The sequence below is a fragment of the Jatropha curcas genome, chromosome 6 (genome assembly GCF_041381405.1).
Source record: "Jatropha curcas cultivar XTBG-Jc1 chromosome 6, XTBG_Jcur_1.0, whole genome shotgun sequence".
NCBI classification, from domain to species: Eukaryota; Viridiplantae; Streptophyta; class Magnoliopsida; order Malpighiales; family Euphorbiaceae; genus Jatropha; species Jatropha curcas.
In genome coordinates, this window is record NC_143156.1 from 6,728,993 (window position 1) to 6,746,555 (window position 17,563).

Consider the following 17,563-nt stretch of genomic DNA (forward strand, 5'->3'; position numbering starts at 1 on the left):
GCTTTGATGAAGAAACGTCGTCGTATTACAACATTTGTTTTTTTTTTAAAGAAAAATAGGTTCGGTTCGGTCGGTTCGGCTAGCTAAAAGTGATTTTTAATTTTGGTTTCAGTTCGATTTTATTTACAGAAAATCTGGTTAGGTTATAGCATTTGAATCGGTTCAAACTTTAATTTTAACTAGAGAATCAAATTGAATGGATGCTATTCCAGTTGATTTGGATTGATTTTTCAGCTAAATCAATTCCAGTTGAATCGGTTCAAACTTTTTTTTTTTTTCCCTTTGAACCTTAAGAAGAAATAGACACTAGAGTTGGAAAGATGAGCAGCATAAAGGTTTTGACAGGAAAGAAAAACATAATTGAATAGAAATTGATAAAGACAGTGCCTACTTTGCACGAGTTTGAGGAAAAGCTATTGTGGACTATTGATTTATTTCAAGGCTGCTTTAAAAGCAACTGCACAAGCCAATTTTATCTTTTACAATGAGTAATGGGAGATGGAGATCATTATGCATTGAATTGAATGTGGACAGTGTCTCTGGTGTCATGTTCTGTAAGTTTATAATTCAAAAAAGTGGAGGAATTGGTGAGTGGGTCTTTAACAGTTATGTCGTAATCTCCATAAAAAAGTGAAACTTCAAAGGATCCTTCACTGTCTGCTTTAATTTCCGTTGTCTGAAATTTCCACCCACTGATCAACTTATCCACAACATATCCTGATGGAGTATTCCTGAAATTTATGTCTGCCAATGTCATTTTACTAAAACCTGCTACTGCTGGTCCTGGCCAAATGATAATCCCTTTCACGGCAGGATGAGAGTGGCTTTCCCTTAGTACTTTCTCCAGAATCCAGATACTTCGCCTGCATCCAATCCAATAATTCAGAACTGATAAGAGTGACGATTTCTATTTATTTATTAAAAAAACTTGGAATAATTCGTACCTGATTTGGGCTGCTGGCAACATCTACTTCTGTGAGCCATATAGGAAGTCCTAAAGAAGCTAAAGTATCCAATGAAGCTCTACGGTAAGCAAGATTTGGTTGATAAGAACCGAAATGTGCTTCCACACCAATTCCTGCTAAAATCCCTCTATTTCCGCGATTAGACAAAATTCCCTTTAATTTCCTAATATAATTTGCAGGATTTGCAACTCTGTCTCCGCTTTCTTCAATAGTATTATACTCATTCATAAACAACCTTGTTCCAGGATCAAGCTGATGAGCTACATACATAGCAGAGGCATCTTTGCCAAGCTTATGCTCATAAAACCTGAAGTGTAAATTCTCATTCATTACATCCCAAGCGATTCATTTCCCTTTTGTACCTTGAAACTACGAAGTTTATTCTTTTCTGTGCAGATACTCGTAATTGGTTAGGAGAAAGATTCTTTTCCCATGATGGTTGGTATCTTGGATCATCCCAAAATATGTTATGGCCTCGAATACGAATACCATGTACTTGTGCGAATTTCACCATTGCATCTGCAACTGCATAATTTTCTCGACCTTGTACACTTTCTGTGCTGTACCATTTGATTTCATTAGTGAATGTTGTATACATCAATCTTGAAGCAAACCAATTTTGATAATTTCTGTTGTTAATGATGACATTGTTCATGGCACATCCAAATGGGAAGCTTGACCTGGTTTGTTTAATTGATACTATTGCACCCTCCATGGTTTTGTTGGGGTGTGATATTCGGAAGTGTACATTTCTCTTTCTTTCCTGCATATTTGAATTCAGAAATGAATTATATTGCATTTTTGATTGTCTCAAGGAAAATTTCACTAATAATAATTTGTTTCCGAAAAAAAATTACTATTGAAAAAAAAAACTTTTTTAAACATTTTCTATGTAACTCATTTTTTGTTACCTAGTTACAATACTCAGGCCATCAATAAAGTACGATAAAGGTCTCTTACCACCCCAATTAACACATTGTTGGTAGATTGTAATTGCATTTTAGTATTTGATAAATATGTCATTTTTTATCACCTTCTGAATACTTTTGGTCTTGGTGGGATGTCCATTCCTCCATTGTAAAAGGTTGTAATGAGACACTGTAAACCCAAATTTCCATAGCTGTATCCTTGCTCTTGAAAAATAAGGAAAACCAAAATTATCAAAATATAAAACATTTGATTAAGATAAGGAAGTTTTAGTAATTTACAGATTATATAATGGTCTTTATTAATTACCTCAAACAGAAAATCAGCGGGACCTGATGAAAAGTTTGCAACTATACCACCTTTAAGAAAAGACCAGCATCCATCCATTGCTGTAACTCTACCACCATGAATGAGTCACCATTAGCTCTTCTAAACACAACAGCTACGTCCTCACTTCCATTCTTGACTTGAACTCAAGCTGAATGTTACATTAATCAAGATTAAACCTTTTCTTATAAAGCTGAATGTTACATTAATCAAGATTAACCCAAGCTAAATGGGGTTTAACTGGGGTTTTTTTCAGGAATTAATACTGAATAGGAACTTACCAGAGAAACTGTAGAGTTTTCCTTCCTCAAGCTGAACCTTCTGTGAGAAACTGCCTAGTGAATGTTTTCTGCTATGTGCAATAATATATCTGTTTCCATGATCCTCAGAAACTCCTTTAATTGATCCTTTACCAAATACAGTCCCACTCTCTATGCCATTAGTAAATTCTGGATTTGCTATTATTCCTCCTCCATATTGAGTTCTATGTGGCTCTTTCAGGCACTGCTCAAATAAAAATATTTCAATTTTTTTAAATAATATTGCCATAATATGTTACACTGTGAAGCAAAGTAATCTAACATTTTTACTCAACAGTTGATAACAGATACAAGTTTCATAAGCTATGTTTCGGAATTTTTTGTATTAGAAGTGGATAATTTGTATTTATATTATATTTGGATTTCATTAATCTAATAAAAATAATTACTAATAAAATTATATTTTTCAAATTAATATTTTTAATCATTTTATTTATAGTTCATTTTAGTTAAGTATTTTTATTTATATAATACATTGAAATAAAAAATAATATATTTACCTTAAATTCTTTTAAAAAAATATGCATTATAAATTATAATGTATAAAACAGCTATACTCTTAATAACCACCATCGTAATTACTAATCAGATTATATTTTTCAAATTAATATTTTTAATTATTTTATTTATAGTTCATTTTAGTTAAGTATTTTTATTTATATAATACATTAAACAAAAAATAATATATTTACCTTAAATTCTTTTAAAAAAATATGCATTATAAATTATAATATATAAAACAGCTATTGATAAGTGTTATTTTTATTGTAATTTTGATTAAAATTTCTATTACTTTTAATTTATTTAAATTAGTTTTTATGTAATATTGATATGTTTTTATTTAAAAGCTTCCTTGAAATACAACTCACTTGATTTTGAGGAAAAATGCAGAGTTTTGCAAGAAAATGATAAAAATATGGTAAAAAATTCATTAAGCACGCCTGTGCTACAGTGCCCGTGCTAATCAGCACACCTGTACTGTTATTGCATAAGACTTCCAGAGGCGTGCACGCCCCAGACCGTGCTAATTAGCATGCCCGTGCCAAGCAAGGAATCCTAAACTTAGTCAAAAGTTGTCAACCAACTTCCACCAATTTATGGAGCTAATCTTGGACAACTTTCCTCACATGCAAACCAAGGTCCAATCTATGCACATGGGTAAGTCATGATTGAAGAAAATGGAGACCTAAAAGAGAGCTTTACAACCTAATAAAAGAAGACTTTGATCATTAAACCATGTGGAATCCTATCTCAAAGAAGTCTAGAAAAAGAAGAGTAGAGTTCATCCCACACGTGATCCCATCCCACATATTACACTACACTCCATACTCTTTCTCTCATTTTATAGCTTTGTATATAGTTTGTTTTTAGAAGTTAAGTATTCAAGAGTTGTGCAAAGTTTCAAGGAAACCATCCAAGCAATTCATCACTAGTTCTTATTTCTAAACTCTTAATCTTGTTTATTTCTTTCATTATCTTTATTGATTATGGAATATTTATCAAGTATTGTTGAGTTTTATTTAAGTACTATGTGTAACTAAACTCTTATACTAGGGGGTTTGATGTAGCTTAATCTCTTTTCCAATTTATGCAATTAGATTTATTTTTCCTTATTCAAGTTATGATTTATTAATGAACTTAATGCTTCTAGGCAGAATTTTCCCCTAGATTGATTTATTTCAATTATCACTATTGGAAGAAGGATCTTTGATATGAAAAGGTTAATAAAACACATGAGAATAATAACTTGATGCGGAAGCTATATGGTTTGACTTATGGGGGGGGGGGTTTTATGATTTATCAACCTTAAATTGTAAATTCATAAACAGCTACATAACTTAATAATTTAATTCATATTTGATTGCGCTATTGGAAGATAGGTAGTTAAATGGAATTAAAATAGCTAGCAATACATCAGAAGAGCTTGTTAGTGAATTCAGAGTTGTTTCCCCTACTTGAATAATTAAATTGATTAATGAACTAATGAAATAAATTGGAAGGAATTAAGTGAAATCAAAACCCCTAGTAGTTTCAATTCCTTGATTTCTTTTAATCAGTTTTTGTTTACTTGACTCTTGTTTATTTTACATTTATAAAATAATTCTCTCAATTATCGTTTAAATAATAATGAGATAACATAATTTTGGTACTTGGATTACAATCCTCGTGGGAACGATATCTTACTCATCATATATTACTTGTAGCGATTCGTACACTTGCGAAAATAAGCTGTCAGCTATACTCTTAATAACCACCATAGAAATTTTACTAAATGTCAGTATTTTATGAGCTAACCTTTATCCTTTACCAACTATCAACTCTTAGCTACCGTTATCAGCTGCTATGAACAGCTACACCAAACTAGCCTACAATCACTGGATTTTATTCTTGGGTATACATTTTACTCTAGAAACTCTAGAATTCTAGATAAGGGATCATAAATCTTGGCGTTTTATACAAATATGGTCCGAAATTAAGTGGAGATTACTCGAGGGAAATAGCAACATTTTATAAATATGTTTTATTCTCGGAGTTTGGAACCTACGTACAAAATTCTGTATCCATTTATTTCATAGTGATATTTATTTTTAGTCGAATTGAATTAATGATCAGTTATTTGATTATTGTGGATCTGCCATGAAAAATATAATAAGCAAAAAATGGTATGTATTTGGGCTTATAATTCCCTGGTCAAGTGCCTGTCTCGTCCAATAAGATATTTTAGATACACCAGAAATAAAAAGAAAAAAAAAAGGCAAAAATGTTAGAACTATCTATAAAAAATAAGAAACAAAAGATTTTCTTGCCTCAGTTGTTGCAGAATAGTCGTAGGAGAAAGCTTGAATCCAATGCCCTGCAACCATTAAAGCAGGAATATATAAACAAGCTTCCAATTGCTTGATGACATCCAGAGAAGAGACAGAGAAAGAGAGAAGAGAACCTGAAAATAGAAAAAGGCATAAGAGCACCCATACATAAGCTTCCAATGATGTCCTCATCTTTGCAAAACACTAGCAGTAGCATACAAGCATTTCCGGAAATAAATCCTACGATGTTATTGAGAGAAGATAGAGTTGCAAAGATTTATATCCAATAGTAAGAGATCTTATTAGAATGATATTAGGGTCAATAATTAGAAAATTACAAGATTATACTCTTGATATGATATTCACCAAATGCCACACTATTATCGTATGGATTGTAATTAAAAAAAAAAAAAAGCCTCTTTCAATATTAAAGTTAGAGTGTAATTAAATTTAACAATTTTAACCCTTTTTATTTTATCCGTAAATACTAAATAATTAAGACAATTAACTATTTAGTCCCTCGCTTAATTGCAAAAAGGAACTTTAAAGACCTTATTGTCCTTAGGGAAGAATAAGTGGTTTTTGAAACCAATATAGGAATGTGGTAGTAATTTCTACGAAATTTCAGAGACTAAATAATTAATAATCCAATACTACATCGTTGTTTCAATCAATTTTCCCATCAATTATTGTTAAAAACATTATATTCCTTTGGTTTGGATCATCTTAGCCGTGCCTTTCCCTCCCTCTCCATCACTTCTTTTTTTTTTTTTTTTACTTGAACAATGAAAAGAAGGAAAATAAACACCAGAATTGAAAACGAAAGGTGAATGTTTCGGAAGAAAGAAAATCAATTTATTGATTTATATCAAAGGTTGCTTTCCAAGCAACTATACAAGCCAAAGTTTATTTTTTAACGAGTAATTCAAAGATGGCGTCAGAAAGCATTGACATGAACCTGAAGAGTACCTCTGGTGTCATGTTCTGTAAGTTTATAATTAAAATAAGTGGAGGAATTGGTGAATGGGTCTTTAATAGTTATGTCGTAATCTCCATGAAAAAGTGAAACTTCAAAGGATCCTTCACTATCTGCTTTAATTTCTGTAGTCTTAAATTTCCACTCATTAAACAACTTATCCACAACATCTCCTGATGGTGTGTTCTTGAAATTTATGTCTGCCAATGTTGTATCAGCAGAACCTGCTGCTGCTGGTAGTGCCCATATGATAATCCCTTTCACACCAGGATGAGAGTGCCCTTCCCTTAGAACTTGCTCCAAATGCCTTGCCTGCACCCAAAGGAAAAATAGGATTTAGGATTGTTAACTTTTTACAAAATCCTATCTTAACCCCCTATAAGCGACTTAAATATGGCTTGAAGCCGGTAAAGCACCTTTCAGTGAGTATTCGCTTCACTAAAAGGGACTTAAAAACATATTGTCGAACACAACGGGTAAACATGTGGTCGAACACAGTCGGTAAACATGTTGTCGAACACGTATGGCCTGATGCCGGTAAAGTACTAAGTATTCGCTTCATTAACGAGAAAGTGTCTAACCACCCATTCCAATCCTGGTAACTAATGTTTGTTTTATATATATATATATATATATATATATATATATAGTTGGACTATCTCTAATAATTAATTGAAAAACTTGGTAGAATACCTGATCTGGGCTTCCTTTAACATCTACTTCTGTAAGCCAAATAGGCCATCCTGTGGAAGCTGAAGTATCCAAAGAAGCTCTCATGTAAGCAAGATTTGGTTGATTAGGACCAAAATGCCCTTCCAGACCAATTGCTGCTGAAACCCCGTCATTACCCGGATAAGACAAGATTTCCTTAAATTTCCTAATATAATTTGCAGGATTTGCAGTTCCATCTCCACTTTCTTCAATAGTGTTGAACTCATTCATAAACAACGTTGTTCCAGGATCAAGCTGATGAGCTAAAGCAAAGTATGCAGCAGAAGCATCTTTGCCAAGCTTATCCTCAAAAAAGCTGAAGTGTAAGTTCTCATTCATTACATCCCAAGCAATTAATTTCCCTTTATATCTTGAAACTACAGATCTTATTCTTTTCTCTGCAGCTACTCGTAATTGGTCAGGAGAAAGATTTTTTACCCAATCCATTTGGTATTTGGGATCATCCCAAAAAATGTTATGGCCACGAACATGAATACCATTTGCTTCTGCAAATTTTAGCATTGCATCTGCATCTGCATAATTTTCTTGACCTTGTACATTTTCTGTACTGTACCATTTCATTTCGTTGGCGAATGTTGTATACTGGAATCTTGAAGCAAACCAATTTTGATAATTTTTGTTGTTAATGATGAGATTGTTCATGACACATCCAAAAGGGAAGCTTGGCCTGGTTTGTTTAATTGACACTATTGCACCTTCCACGGTTTTGTTGGGGTGTGATAATTGGAACTTTACCTTTCTTTTTCTTTCCTGCAAATTTGAATTGAGAATTAGATATTGTTGAATTTTCTTAAAGAGAATTTCACTACTAAAAATACGTTTATCTCCAGAAAATAACTTAGCTTGAATGAACGTGTTTTTTTTTTTTTTTTTTTTTTTTTTTTTTTTTTTGTTTTGCAAATAAAACAATTTTCTGTTATTTGGCTGCAATATTCAAAAATTAATTAAAAGAGTATTAAAATTTTTAATTTGTAAAACTCAATGATTAAAAGTATAAAAAAATACATAAAAATAATAAATTATTTTTCCTTTTTTTTTTTTTTTTTGAGAATGAATTATTTTTCCTTTTTAGTAATTGATAAGTATATCATTTTTAATTACCTTGTCAATGCTTTGATCTTGGTGGGATCTCCATTGCTCCATTGTAAAAGGTTGTAACGAGACACTGTCAACCCAAATTTCCAAATCTGTATTATTGCTCTACAATAAGAAGGAAACCAAAATTATCAAATATAAAACATTTGATCAAAAATTAAAAAAATAAATAAAGCAAAAAATCAGGGAGGTTTTAGTAATTTATCCATTGTATTATGGTCCTTGTTAATTACCTTAAACAGAATATCAGCAGGACCTGATGAAAAGTTTGCACCTATACCACCTTTAAGAAAAGACCAGCATCCCTCCATTGCTGTAACTCTACCACCAGGAATTAGCTCCCCACTAGCTCTTCTAAAAACAACAACTAGATTCTCACTTCCATTCTTGACTTGAACCCAAGCTGAGTATCACATCAATCAAGATTTACTTAAACCTTTCCATATAAAACTATTATTCAATCAGAAAAAATTAGCCAGCAATATTTTTTTCAGAAGAGGAAAATGATTGTGAAGGCTTGATTTAATTAATACTGAATAGGAACTTACCAGAGAAACTGTAGATTTTTCCTTCCTCAAATTGAACCTTCTGTGAGAAACTGTCTAGTGAATGTGTTCTGGTATGTGCAATAATATATCTGTTTCCATCCTCAGAAACTCCTCCTTTAATTGCTCCTTTACCAAACACACTCCAACCCTCTATGCCATTAATAAATTTTGGATTTGCTATTATCCCTCCTCCATATTGAGCTCTTTGTGGCTCTTTCAGGCACTGCTCAAATAAAAATATTTCATTTCCTTAAATAAATTGCCGTAAAAATAAGCAAAGTGGTAAATCTTTTGTCTGTCTGGTGAGACAGATATTTCTGATATTACCAAAAAAAAAAAAAAAAAAAAAAAAAAAAAAAAAAAAAACGAAAGAAAATATTTTCTTGCCTCAGTTGTTGCATAATAGTCATAGGATAAAGCTTGAATCCCATGCCCTGAAGATAGAAAAAGGCATAAGAGGACTAATACATAAGGTTCTGGTGATGTCCCCATTTCCTGAAATAACGTTACTGTTAAAAAGATTATATTCATTAAACAAGAGTAAAATATATAGATAAGCAATTAATATGATGCTTGAGTTTGTCCTGAGGAGAAGGAATGAAATATTTAAGGCCTTCTTTCGGTTCCGAATCATATCGAAGAAATGAAATATAACTCCAAATCATATACATAGGCTTTAGGAATGGATTTGGGGATAAAATTTAATTTCAATTCATACAAATTTGTTATTGTTCTTCCAGTGGAACACATGAAGGTTTTCACAAAATCAAAACAAAGAATACAATGAACGAACATAAAAAGGGCAAACCTTAATCCCAAATTAGTTCGAATGGATTGTATGAATTCTTTTGTTTCTAATATCTGCTCTGATCAAATTAATATCAAAGCAAAGCAAAATGGATATACGAAATAGATAGATAGTGTGTCCTATCTCTTCTTCTCTATGCATTCTCTAAACGTGAAATTTACTTGGAGTTATATATAGGAGTCTTCGGAACTCAAATTCCAAAATTGAATTAAAATTTATTTGATTCGTTAATTTTATAATATAAACTATTATCAATATTTGGAAATAACTATCCTTATGTTATTGATATCACAGGTCAAAAGAATTGGTTCTTGGTCAATGTCTAAATACTTCAGGTCAATTTTGTTGAAATCATATATTTTGAAACGCTTAGCGATCTCCTGCTGCAAGTCCTTGAAAGCCCAGTTCGGTTGAAAGCAGAATCTTATATTTTCTAAACAAAATGTTGCTTTCACTCTGAATATCACTCCGTCTGGTATTTTTTCTTGGATTTTGTCGTCTCGAAAACTTTGACCAGTGACTTTTGGTATTGTTTCTTGGATTTTGTCGTGTCGGAAACTTTGACCAGTGACTTTTGGTATTGTTTCTTGGATTTTTTCATGATTTGGTGAATGCAATTCTGCTTTGCTGCAACTTCTATTCAGCGTTACTAACAGGAACTTCTACTGGTAAAGAAAATGCAGTGTTCAAGCCATAACTGGTGGTGGAAGTAAGTGACAATGATTTTCGCAAGTGTACTAAATCGCAACAAGTAATATAGAATGAGTAGAATATCATTCCTACGAGAATTGTTTATCAAGTACTAAAATTATGTTAACCTAGTGTTATTTAAACGACGATTTAGGAAAATTATTTTTAGAAACTAAATTCAACAAATAAAGATAATAAAAAGAAATCAAGCAAGCAATTTTTGATTAAAAGAAATTAAGGATTAAAGATTATTAGGGACTTTAACTTTATTTAATTCTATTCAATTTATTTTATTAGTTCGTTAATCAATTTTAATTGTTTAAGCAGGGGAAACAACCCTAAAATCTCTAACAAGCTCTTTTAATGTATTGTTAGTTATTTTAATCCGGTCCAATTAACTATCTTCCAATAGTGCAATCAAACATGAATTAAATCATTAAGTTTATGGTTTGTTTATGAATTCATAACCTAAGGTTGTTAACTTATGAAAACCCCACATGAGTCAAACTATATAGTTTCCACATCAAGTTATTATTCTCATATAATTTATTACATTTTTCATATTAAAAACTGTTCTCCCAATAGTGATTAATGAAATAAATCAATCCATAGGAGAAACTCTACCTGGAAGCATTAAGCTCAATAATAAATTATACTTTGAACAAAGAAAAACAAATCTAATATTATAAATTGGAAAAGAAATTAAACTACATCAAATCATATCCTTAGTTTGAGAGTTTAGCTCCACATAGTAATTAAATGAAACTCAATTAAACTTGATAATAATTCCATAATCAATGTGAATAATGAAAAGTAAAAACAAGATTAAGAGTTTAGAGATAAAAACTAGGTAAATAACATGGACGGCTTCCTTGAATCTTGACACAATGCTTGATCACTTGAGGTTTTAAAGAGAGAAAAATAATAGAAAAAAGATTATAGAACCAGAGATGCCTCTTACAATGAATTGGTTCTCTCTTTATATAGACTTCCTAGGAGAAAATCCTACTTCATTTAGGAAATAGAGTCTTCATTAAGTAAGAAACCTTTTGGAAATAGGAAATTAGAATTTCTTCTCAATTAGGACTCCCCCATACGCCTAAATAGGATTAGAAGTTGATCTGCACGTCAGGAAATCACCTTCTATGGGCCCATGTAGGTAGTAGGGATTGGTTGGCATTCGCAACCCAAAATAAAACTTGATTCACAGCACGAGCGTGCTGTGCGGCATAATCAGGGCGTGCCGGAGCCTGAATTCTAAGGACGGTTTAGATGGGCTGTGCTCAGGGGCACGTCTAGAGAAGAATCTATGGCATGGGCGTGCCACATAGCACGGCTAGGGTGTGCTCGGCTCTGACTCTTCATGATGGAATGGAGCACGGACCGTGCTCAAGTAAGCACACCTTTGGATTTATGTCTTCTTGCGGCACGGGTGTGTCATCTAACACGGCTAAGGCATGCTAGGCTCTGAGTCTCCATACTGATTTTCCTTGATTCCAGCACGGGAGTGCTGAATTGCATGGCTTGAGCGTGCTAAAGCCTGAGTGTTCTGCTTTATTTTGCTCTTTTCTGTAACCAAATCCTACAAATTTTCTTAAGATTAAGCAAATTATGTTTCAAGAAAGCTTTGATGAAAAATATAAATAAAACTGAGTAAAAAGCTAATTAAAGTAATAAAAACTACTAACGATCCTAATAGAAATCATATTAAAAATACTATAAAAATAACACTTATCAGTAAGCTGCTTTGCTTTAGTGGAACAGCAAATGCTTGAAGTAGAATTTTGACTGCCAGAAGAGGATTGAAAATTTGGATCAGCAACTTTGAGGCTGAGTAGGCCACTGTCAGGTTGTGAGTGATGGAAAATGATCATTTCCTTGTGAGTTCAATTCAGGAAAGATATTATAGAAGGAATCAATCCGTATTAGACTCTTTACGCTGCGGATAGAGTTGACCACTAGTTGAAGTTTCTTCAAAGAGCGATTAACTTTCTTGATTTTTCGAGAAGGCCAACGATTGATTCCATGTTGCCTGCATATCCTTTTCAGTGTAGTGGGGCAAACTGCAATTGATAAAAAAAAAAAGAAGTTACATTAGTTAAGTGCTGATTATTCAATGAGGCTCAAAGTAGTTTTTGCATTTTCTCACCTCCAATGCTTTTAGCAGCATCTTTAAGGCTCCCAGCAAAATATTGTCGAAGAATTTGCAAACTGATTGTCTTTTCTGCCTTAGTCTGTCTCTTCTCACCTCTCTTAAGTTTTTGCTCAATGAGAAATCTATACCAACAGAAGAATTTTCTTTACTCTCATCAACAACACAAAATTTAAGTGCAGAACTTTCTTGTTCAAACTCGGAAAACTCTGATTCATTATTATCCCAATGACTTATAACCTTGAACTCTTCTTCAGGCTCTTCTTTCAGACATTCCCTTGAAACAAAAGCAAAATTTTCCTTTGCTTTGTCCATAATAACATGGAAATTCCTGCAAGACTGTTGTATCACAATAGGCAAGAAATCCCACATATGCTTTTGCTCTTCAATATCTTGGCAATCTCTTGGCAAGAATAGCTCTAAGACAAATTCAATGGAACCGATGTACATGTTTGCAAGAGGAATTGCCAAAGCTGCACGCAAATTAAACATCCTGGCATGGTGAGAGAGAGGATAACTTGTTTTGCTAAAGGAGGTTACATCAGTAGCAAACAATTGCTTGTTTCTTGTGAATGCTTTCCCTACTATCCCTTGATCAAGAAATAAGTACTGCGTGGAGCATGCTTTATAGAATCCGAAAAGATCACTATCAGCCATGTAGCAAGCAGAATCGACAGTTGATATGTAATAATCATACTTCCCTGAAACCTGCTCGTATTCATTTTTGCCTTGGCGGTTACATAATGCCCATGTCAAAGCTAAAGGCAAATTATTAATCTCACAGACAGATTTTAAAATCTTTGATATTTCTGTAATTGCAATTTGGTAGAATTCATTGCAAGTCTGTTGAAAATAAAGCATATTTATTAATGCGGTTATATCATTAGCAAAACCATAAATTTCAATTAATTTTATAATGTCAAATTACCTTTATACAAAAAGGAAAGAAATCTTGCGAACTCTTTAGATCGACAGCCTGCAAAATAACAAGTATCATTTTGTCAGCCCATATATATTTATATATACATAAAAGAAAAGAAAAGGAAAGGGAAAAGAAAAAAGAAAACAGACCTCAAGAGCTTTACAGACAATTTCTAGTTCTAAATGATAATTGATCTTCTGAGTTGTCGTTACAATCTCAACAACAGCCAAGCAAGTTCCACTTTCTTGTTCGAAAACCGGCAATGCAAGACACCCACTAATATTATACAACTCAGCACAATATTTTTGCGGACATTCATCATTCCTGAAGAATGAGTATCAGGAGTCAATTCAGGAAACTTCTCCAGGAAAACTCGTCCAGGCAACCGAGCTGACCCTTTTGAGTCCTCCTCAGCTGTGAGATGAAATGCTTTCGAAACATTTCTGTAACTCGCCAAACTCCAGCAACTCGGATTACGAGAATAAGGCTGGTCAGTAGTAGTAAGCACATTCTGAGCTGCTATTTTTGTAGGCACCCATATTTGAATAAGCACATCACTATCTTCCACATATTCTTTTAAGTAGTCAATAGCTAAAATTAATCTATCTTTGACAGAACAATATGGTTCTATCAAAAATTTCTTGTGCGGGATTCTCCACCTTGAGATTGTACTAAACATGTGTCAGTCTCAACAACACATTTCCCAATTCCAGAATAAACTGGAGTTGGGTTATCAAACAGGTTTTCCATTTCTTTTCGAGAAAACTGATGATATGAGTCCAAATATTGAACGCTACAAATGAAGGGATCTGACTCCAAGAAATTGACCTTATCAGTTGTCCGCAGCCAAGATCCATGAGCAAAAGGTTTATCTATAAAATCCAAATCCACGGAAGTGCTCGAGAATGTAGAATTAATTAGTGCAGAAGCACCCCTATCCATTCAACCTGTCAAGTCCAAATTGAAAAGATTGTCGTGAACCAGAAGACCTTAGAACAGTGAAGATGAAAAACAAGAAGAGGAACTTCCAGGAAGAATTGGTATTGCTGATATCGAAGGATCCCAAATGGTCAAGTTGCTGAAACATCGTCAATTAAAATTTGTCTTGAGAAACTGCAATCACAAATTCATTTCAGAGGCAGAAACCTGCCAAAATTTAAATTCTAACTACCATTTTTGTTAAAATTAACTACTAATAGGCACTTGGATGCATGGAAATGAATTTTGTTCTCGGACAGACTTTACTCCTAAGATCTGATGTTCGAAATCTAAAAGTGTAATTATTAAGAGAATTTTACTTAAATATTATCCAAAACCCATAACTTAAATGTGAAAAGATGTGTGAAAAAAAAAAAAAAATCCCGATTCATGGATTGAAGTTGGAATAATGATTTCTCTTGCCAAAACTATTTATTTTTTTATTAGTTTGGTTTTAATTGAGAATCAAATGCGAGATTTTGTGATTATGAAAGTGATTTTTGGAACAAAAAACAAATTTGAATTTTATTTAGGACTATAAAATTGTGAATCAAGCCTGACTTAGGGTTTGTTATACAAAATTAGGTATTTTGGCAGCTATTAGTTATTTTAGTAACTAATAGGCTAAACATTACATGATTAACTTTTTATAAAATACTATCTTAATCTCTAAAATGTAGTTCAAATCTTATGTTATTAAACACTATAAAAAATAATATTTAAATGAAAACGCTAAAATCTACTTAAAAAGCTGTTAGCGAATACAACTTTAGTGAGGCTTGGAGAATTAAAATGTTCAGGATATAATTAAGCTTTATTATTATATGAATTCCAAATCCACTTCGGTAAAATTATATCAGTGCAAAGAAAAGTAAAAGTTGAAAAACATTTTGAAATACTTTTTGAGAAAAAAATATTTTTGAAGGGAAATGTGAAAACTACAGTATCTCTTTGAAAGGAAATTTTTTTTTTTTTAAATTTGATTAAAGATTGATAAGTACTGTCGTATTTAATGTTTTAATGCTAATTGTATATGCTTTGTTGTAAGATTCCACGTGATTTATAGGTTTAGTCTAACATAAATTAATATTCAACCATGTTATTTTTGTTAGTGGTCTCAATCAATCTTACGCACTGAAAGTTGTCATTTCCTATTTTAACGTAGCCCTGCATCTCTCTACTAAGTTTTTCACTCTCAACACACGATCCCAATCAATCTAAACAGCATAAACAATGCCTATGATTCAGCCTATAGGGCATTACAAGAACCCACTTCAGCTTAAAAAGCAAACAATGCCATCACATGAACTCGGTACAATTGAACTCTAACGACAAATACTATTTGTATTCACCACAATCAAGTGATATGAATAATTATTAAGAATTAACTGAGAGTTATTCAAATTGACGTAAATAGAATAACAGTCAGTTAAAGATTCATTTAATCATGTAATTAATGCTCAAGATTCTTGCTTGGCATTTATGATCAGAATTTTTGCTCGACATTTATCCCTTCAATTAGAATATGAAACGTACTATGAATATTTGTATCACATCTCATTAAAGGACACATTACATCCAATAACAATATTCTGAATACTCTCTCTTTTACTCCTATCACTAACTAAAATAGAATACCTAATTAGCTCGTAAATAGCTGATAAAGTAACCAAATAATAGCGGATTCAATAATGAAAAGTTGTAATTAATAAATTAATTAACAATCTTCACTTTTCGTTCACCTGATCCAATGGTTAATTATTTGTTCACAGAATTAGAGAGAAATTTCCATTAGTCTTCAAAAGAATTAAAAAGAAATAATCTCACATTCAAAGGAATCAAATGAAAGAGGAAGACCACCATAAGCTTCAATTGTGTAGTGATGGCAAGTAAACATCAAGATCATAAAAGTTTGACTATATTTTAGTGAATGTGGCAAATAGCCACCTCCACTCCAATAATCAAAAAGCTTTCCGTTTTTTCAAAAACATGATACAGATTCAACCAACAATTAACTATGTAATTGTGATTATTGTCAATTATTGTTGTCTTAGTTTTAAAAAATTGAATACTTGACCACATCCCAATTTTCTTTTCTTTTTTTTTTTTTTTTTTTTTACTTAATACAATGGATTCTATAGCAGGGTTTCGTTAATGTCACTGGTTGTCATTTTTGCTTTAATTTAATTTGTCAAACTATATAAAAACGTAATTGTCCATTTCATCAGTTGAAGTGAACTGCATTTTCAAGTAAATTTTATTTATAAATTCAGGGTTTGAAACCTGAAGTTACCACTATTAGAAAGAATTTTTCCGAATATTATTTTCGGCTTAGATATAAAAATAAATGCACAAACAAAATAAAATAAATAGAAACAAGATAATTATTTTATAAAAATTAAAATTGTGACTTTGAAAAAATAAAAAGAAAAATAAAAAAATAAAGGCACTCGAATGGGTTCTTGCAGTAACTCGCAAGCTAAAACTAGATGGAAAATGGAAGGTTTAATCTTGATTTGAATTCTTAATTTTCTGGATTGAAAGGGCTGGTTTAGTGAACTATTTATCCCTAATAATATATAAACTTCATGTAAAATAATAAAATAAATATATTTTTTTTTGGAATGAATAATAAAATAAATTTTAACGGATCATTTTTAAGACAAAACCTCAGCTACTTATTCGGTAAAGAATAATAATAAAGTGAATTTTTAATGGATGAATTTTTTTTTTCTTTTTCATTTCCTATATATTATTATTGTTTATGGATCTAAATTCATATATATATTACTAAAAAATTAATAGATATGGTTGGACGCAGCAATCCGAAGCAGCAGGTTGGCTGTGAAAAGATTATATACATTCATATATACAGATTCGAATAGCTAGATACATACATCAAAGCAAGGATATGCAAAAGGTATTCATTTAATTTCTAATGGAGATCGTCTGTTTATATATTTATTTAATTTTGATAATTATATATTTTATTCTACCCAAGAACATAAAACAGGATAAATATATATGTTAGAAAGTTTACCATATATATTAATTCATGTCAGAATAGAGTAGATGAACTATATAATTAAAGAAAAAGATATCTGAAGCAAGTTCAAGCTGGCTTCAAGATTCACAGAATCATCTGTGTTACAATTTGATGAATCAGTTGAGTTAGATTATTTCAAAATCTTTTTTCTTTTTTCTCCTTTTCTTTGAGTTATGGAGCTTTCAAGGGCCTATATAATGTCACAAGGTATGGACGTTGCTTAATTTACAAAGTTAATTATATTAATTGGATATTGCATCGTGAGTAAGG

At 31.8% G+C, this 17,563-nt stretch overlaps 1 protein-coding gene and 2 pseudogenes across 1 annotated transcript; all 3 read right to left on the reverse strand.

Moving 5' to 3' along the window:
* Window positions 1-173: 173 nt before the first annotated feature.
* On the reverse strand, window positions 174-6,100 carry LOC149495439 (endo-1,4-beta-xylanase 5-like; annotated as a pseudogene).
* Window positions 6,101-6,213: 113 nt separating this feature from the next.
* LOC149495440 (endo-1,4-beta-xylanase 5-like) lies at window positions 6,214-9,189 on the reverse strand. Its single transcript, XM_089723166.1, has 6 exons — window positions 9,085-9,189; window positions 8,698-8,920; window positions 8,383-8,552; window positions 8,156-8,254; window positions 7,016-7,804; window positions 6,214-6,634 (listed from the first exon to the last, which is right to left on the reverse strand). Exons 1-6 carry the CDS (start codon window positions 9,187-9,189, stop codon window positions 6,284-6,286), a joined length of 1,737 nt encoding a protein of 578 aa, XP_089579292.1. The 3' UTR covers window positions 6,214-6,283.
* Window positions 9,190-9,756: 567 nt separating this feature from the next.
* LOC149495441 (protein NLP2-like) lies at window positions 9,757-14,211 on the reverse strand (annotated as a pseudogene).
* Between the last annotated feature and the right edge of the window lie 3,352 nt (window positions 14,212-17,563).

Bases quoted from the DNA above. Each gene is read 5' to 3' on its own strand.
- LOC149495440 (XM_089723166.1), bottom strand. From the start codon at position 9,189: ATGGGGACATCACCAGAACCTTATGTATTAGTCCTCTTATGCCTTTTT. The intron at 8,553-8,697 runs GTAAGTTCCTAT...TGTGATACTCAG, and splicing joins AAAAATCTACAGTTTCTCTG to CTTGGGTTCAAGTCAAGAAT. The intron at 8,255-8,382 runs GTAATTAACAAG...TTCTTATTGTAG, and splicing joins CTGCTGATATTCTGTTTAAG to AGCAATAATACAGATTTGGA.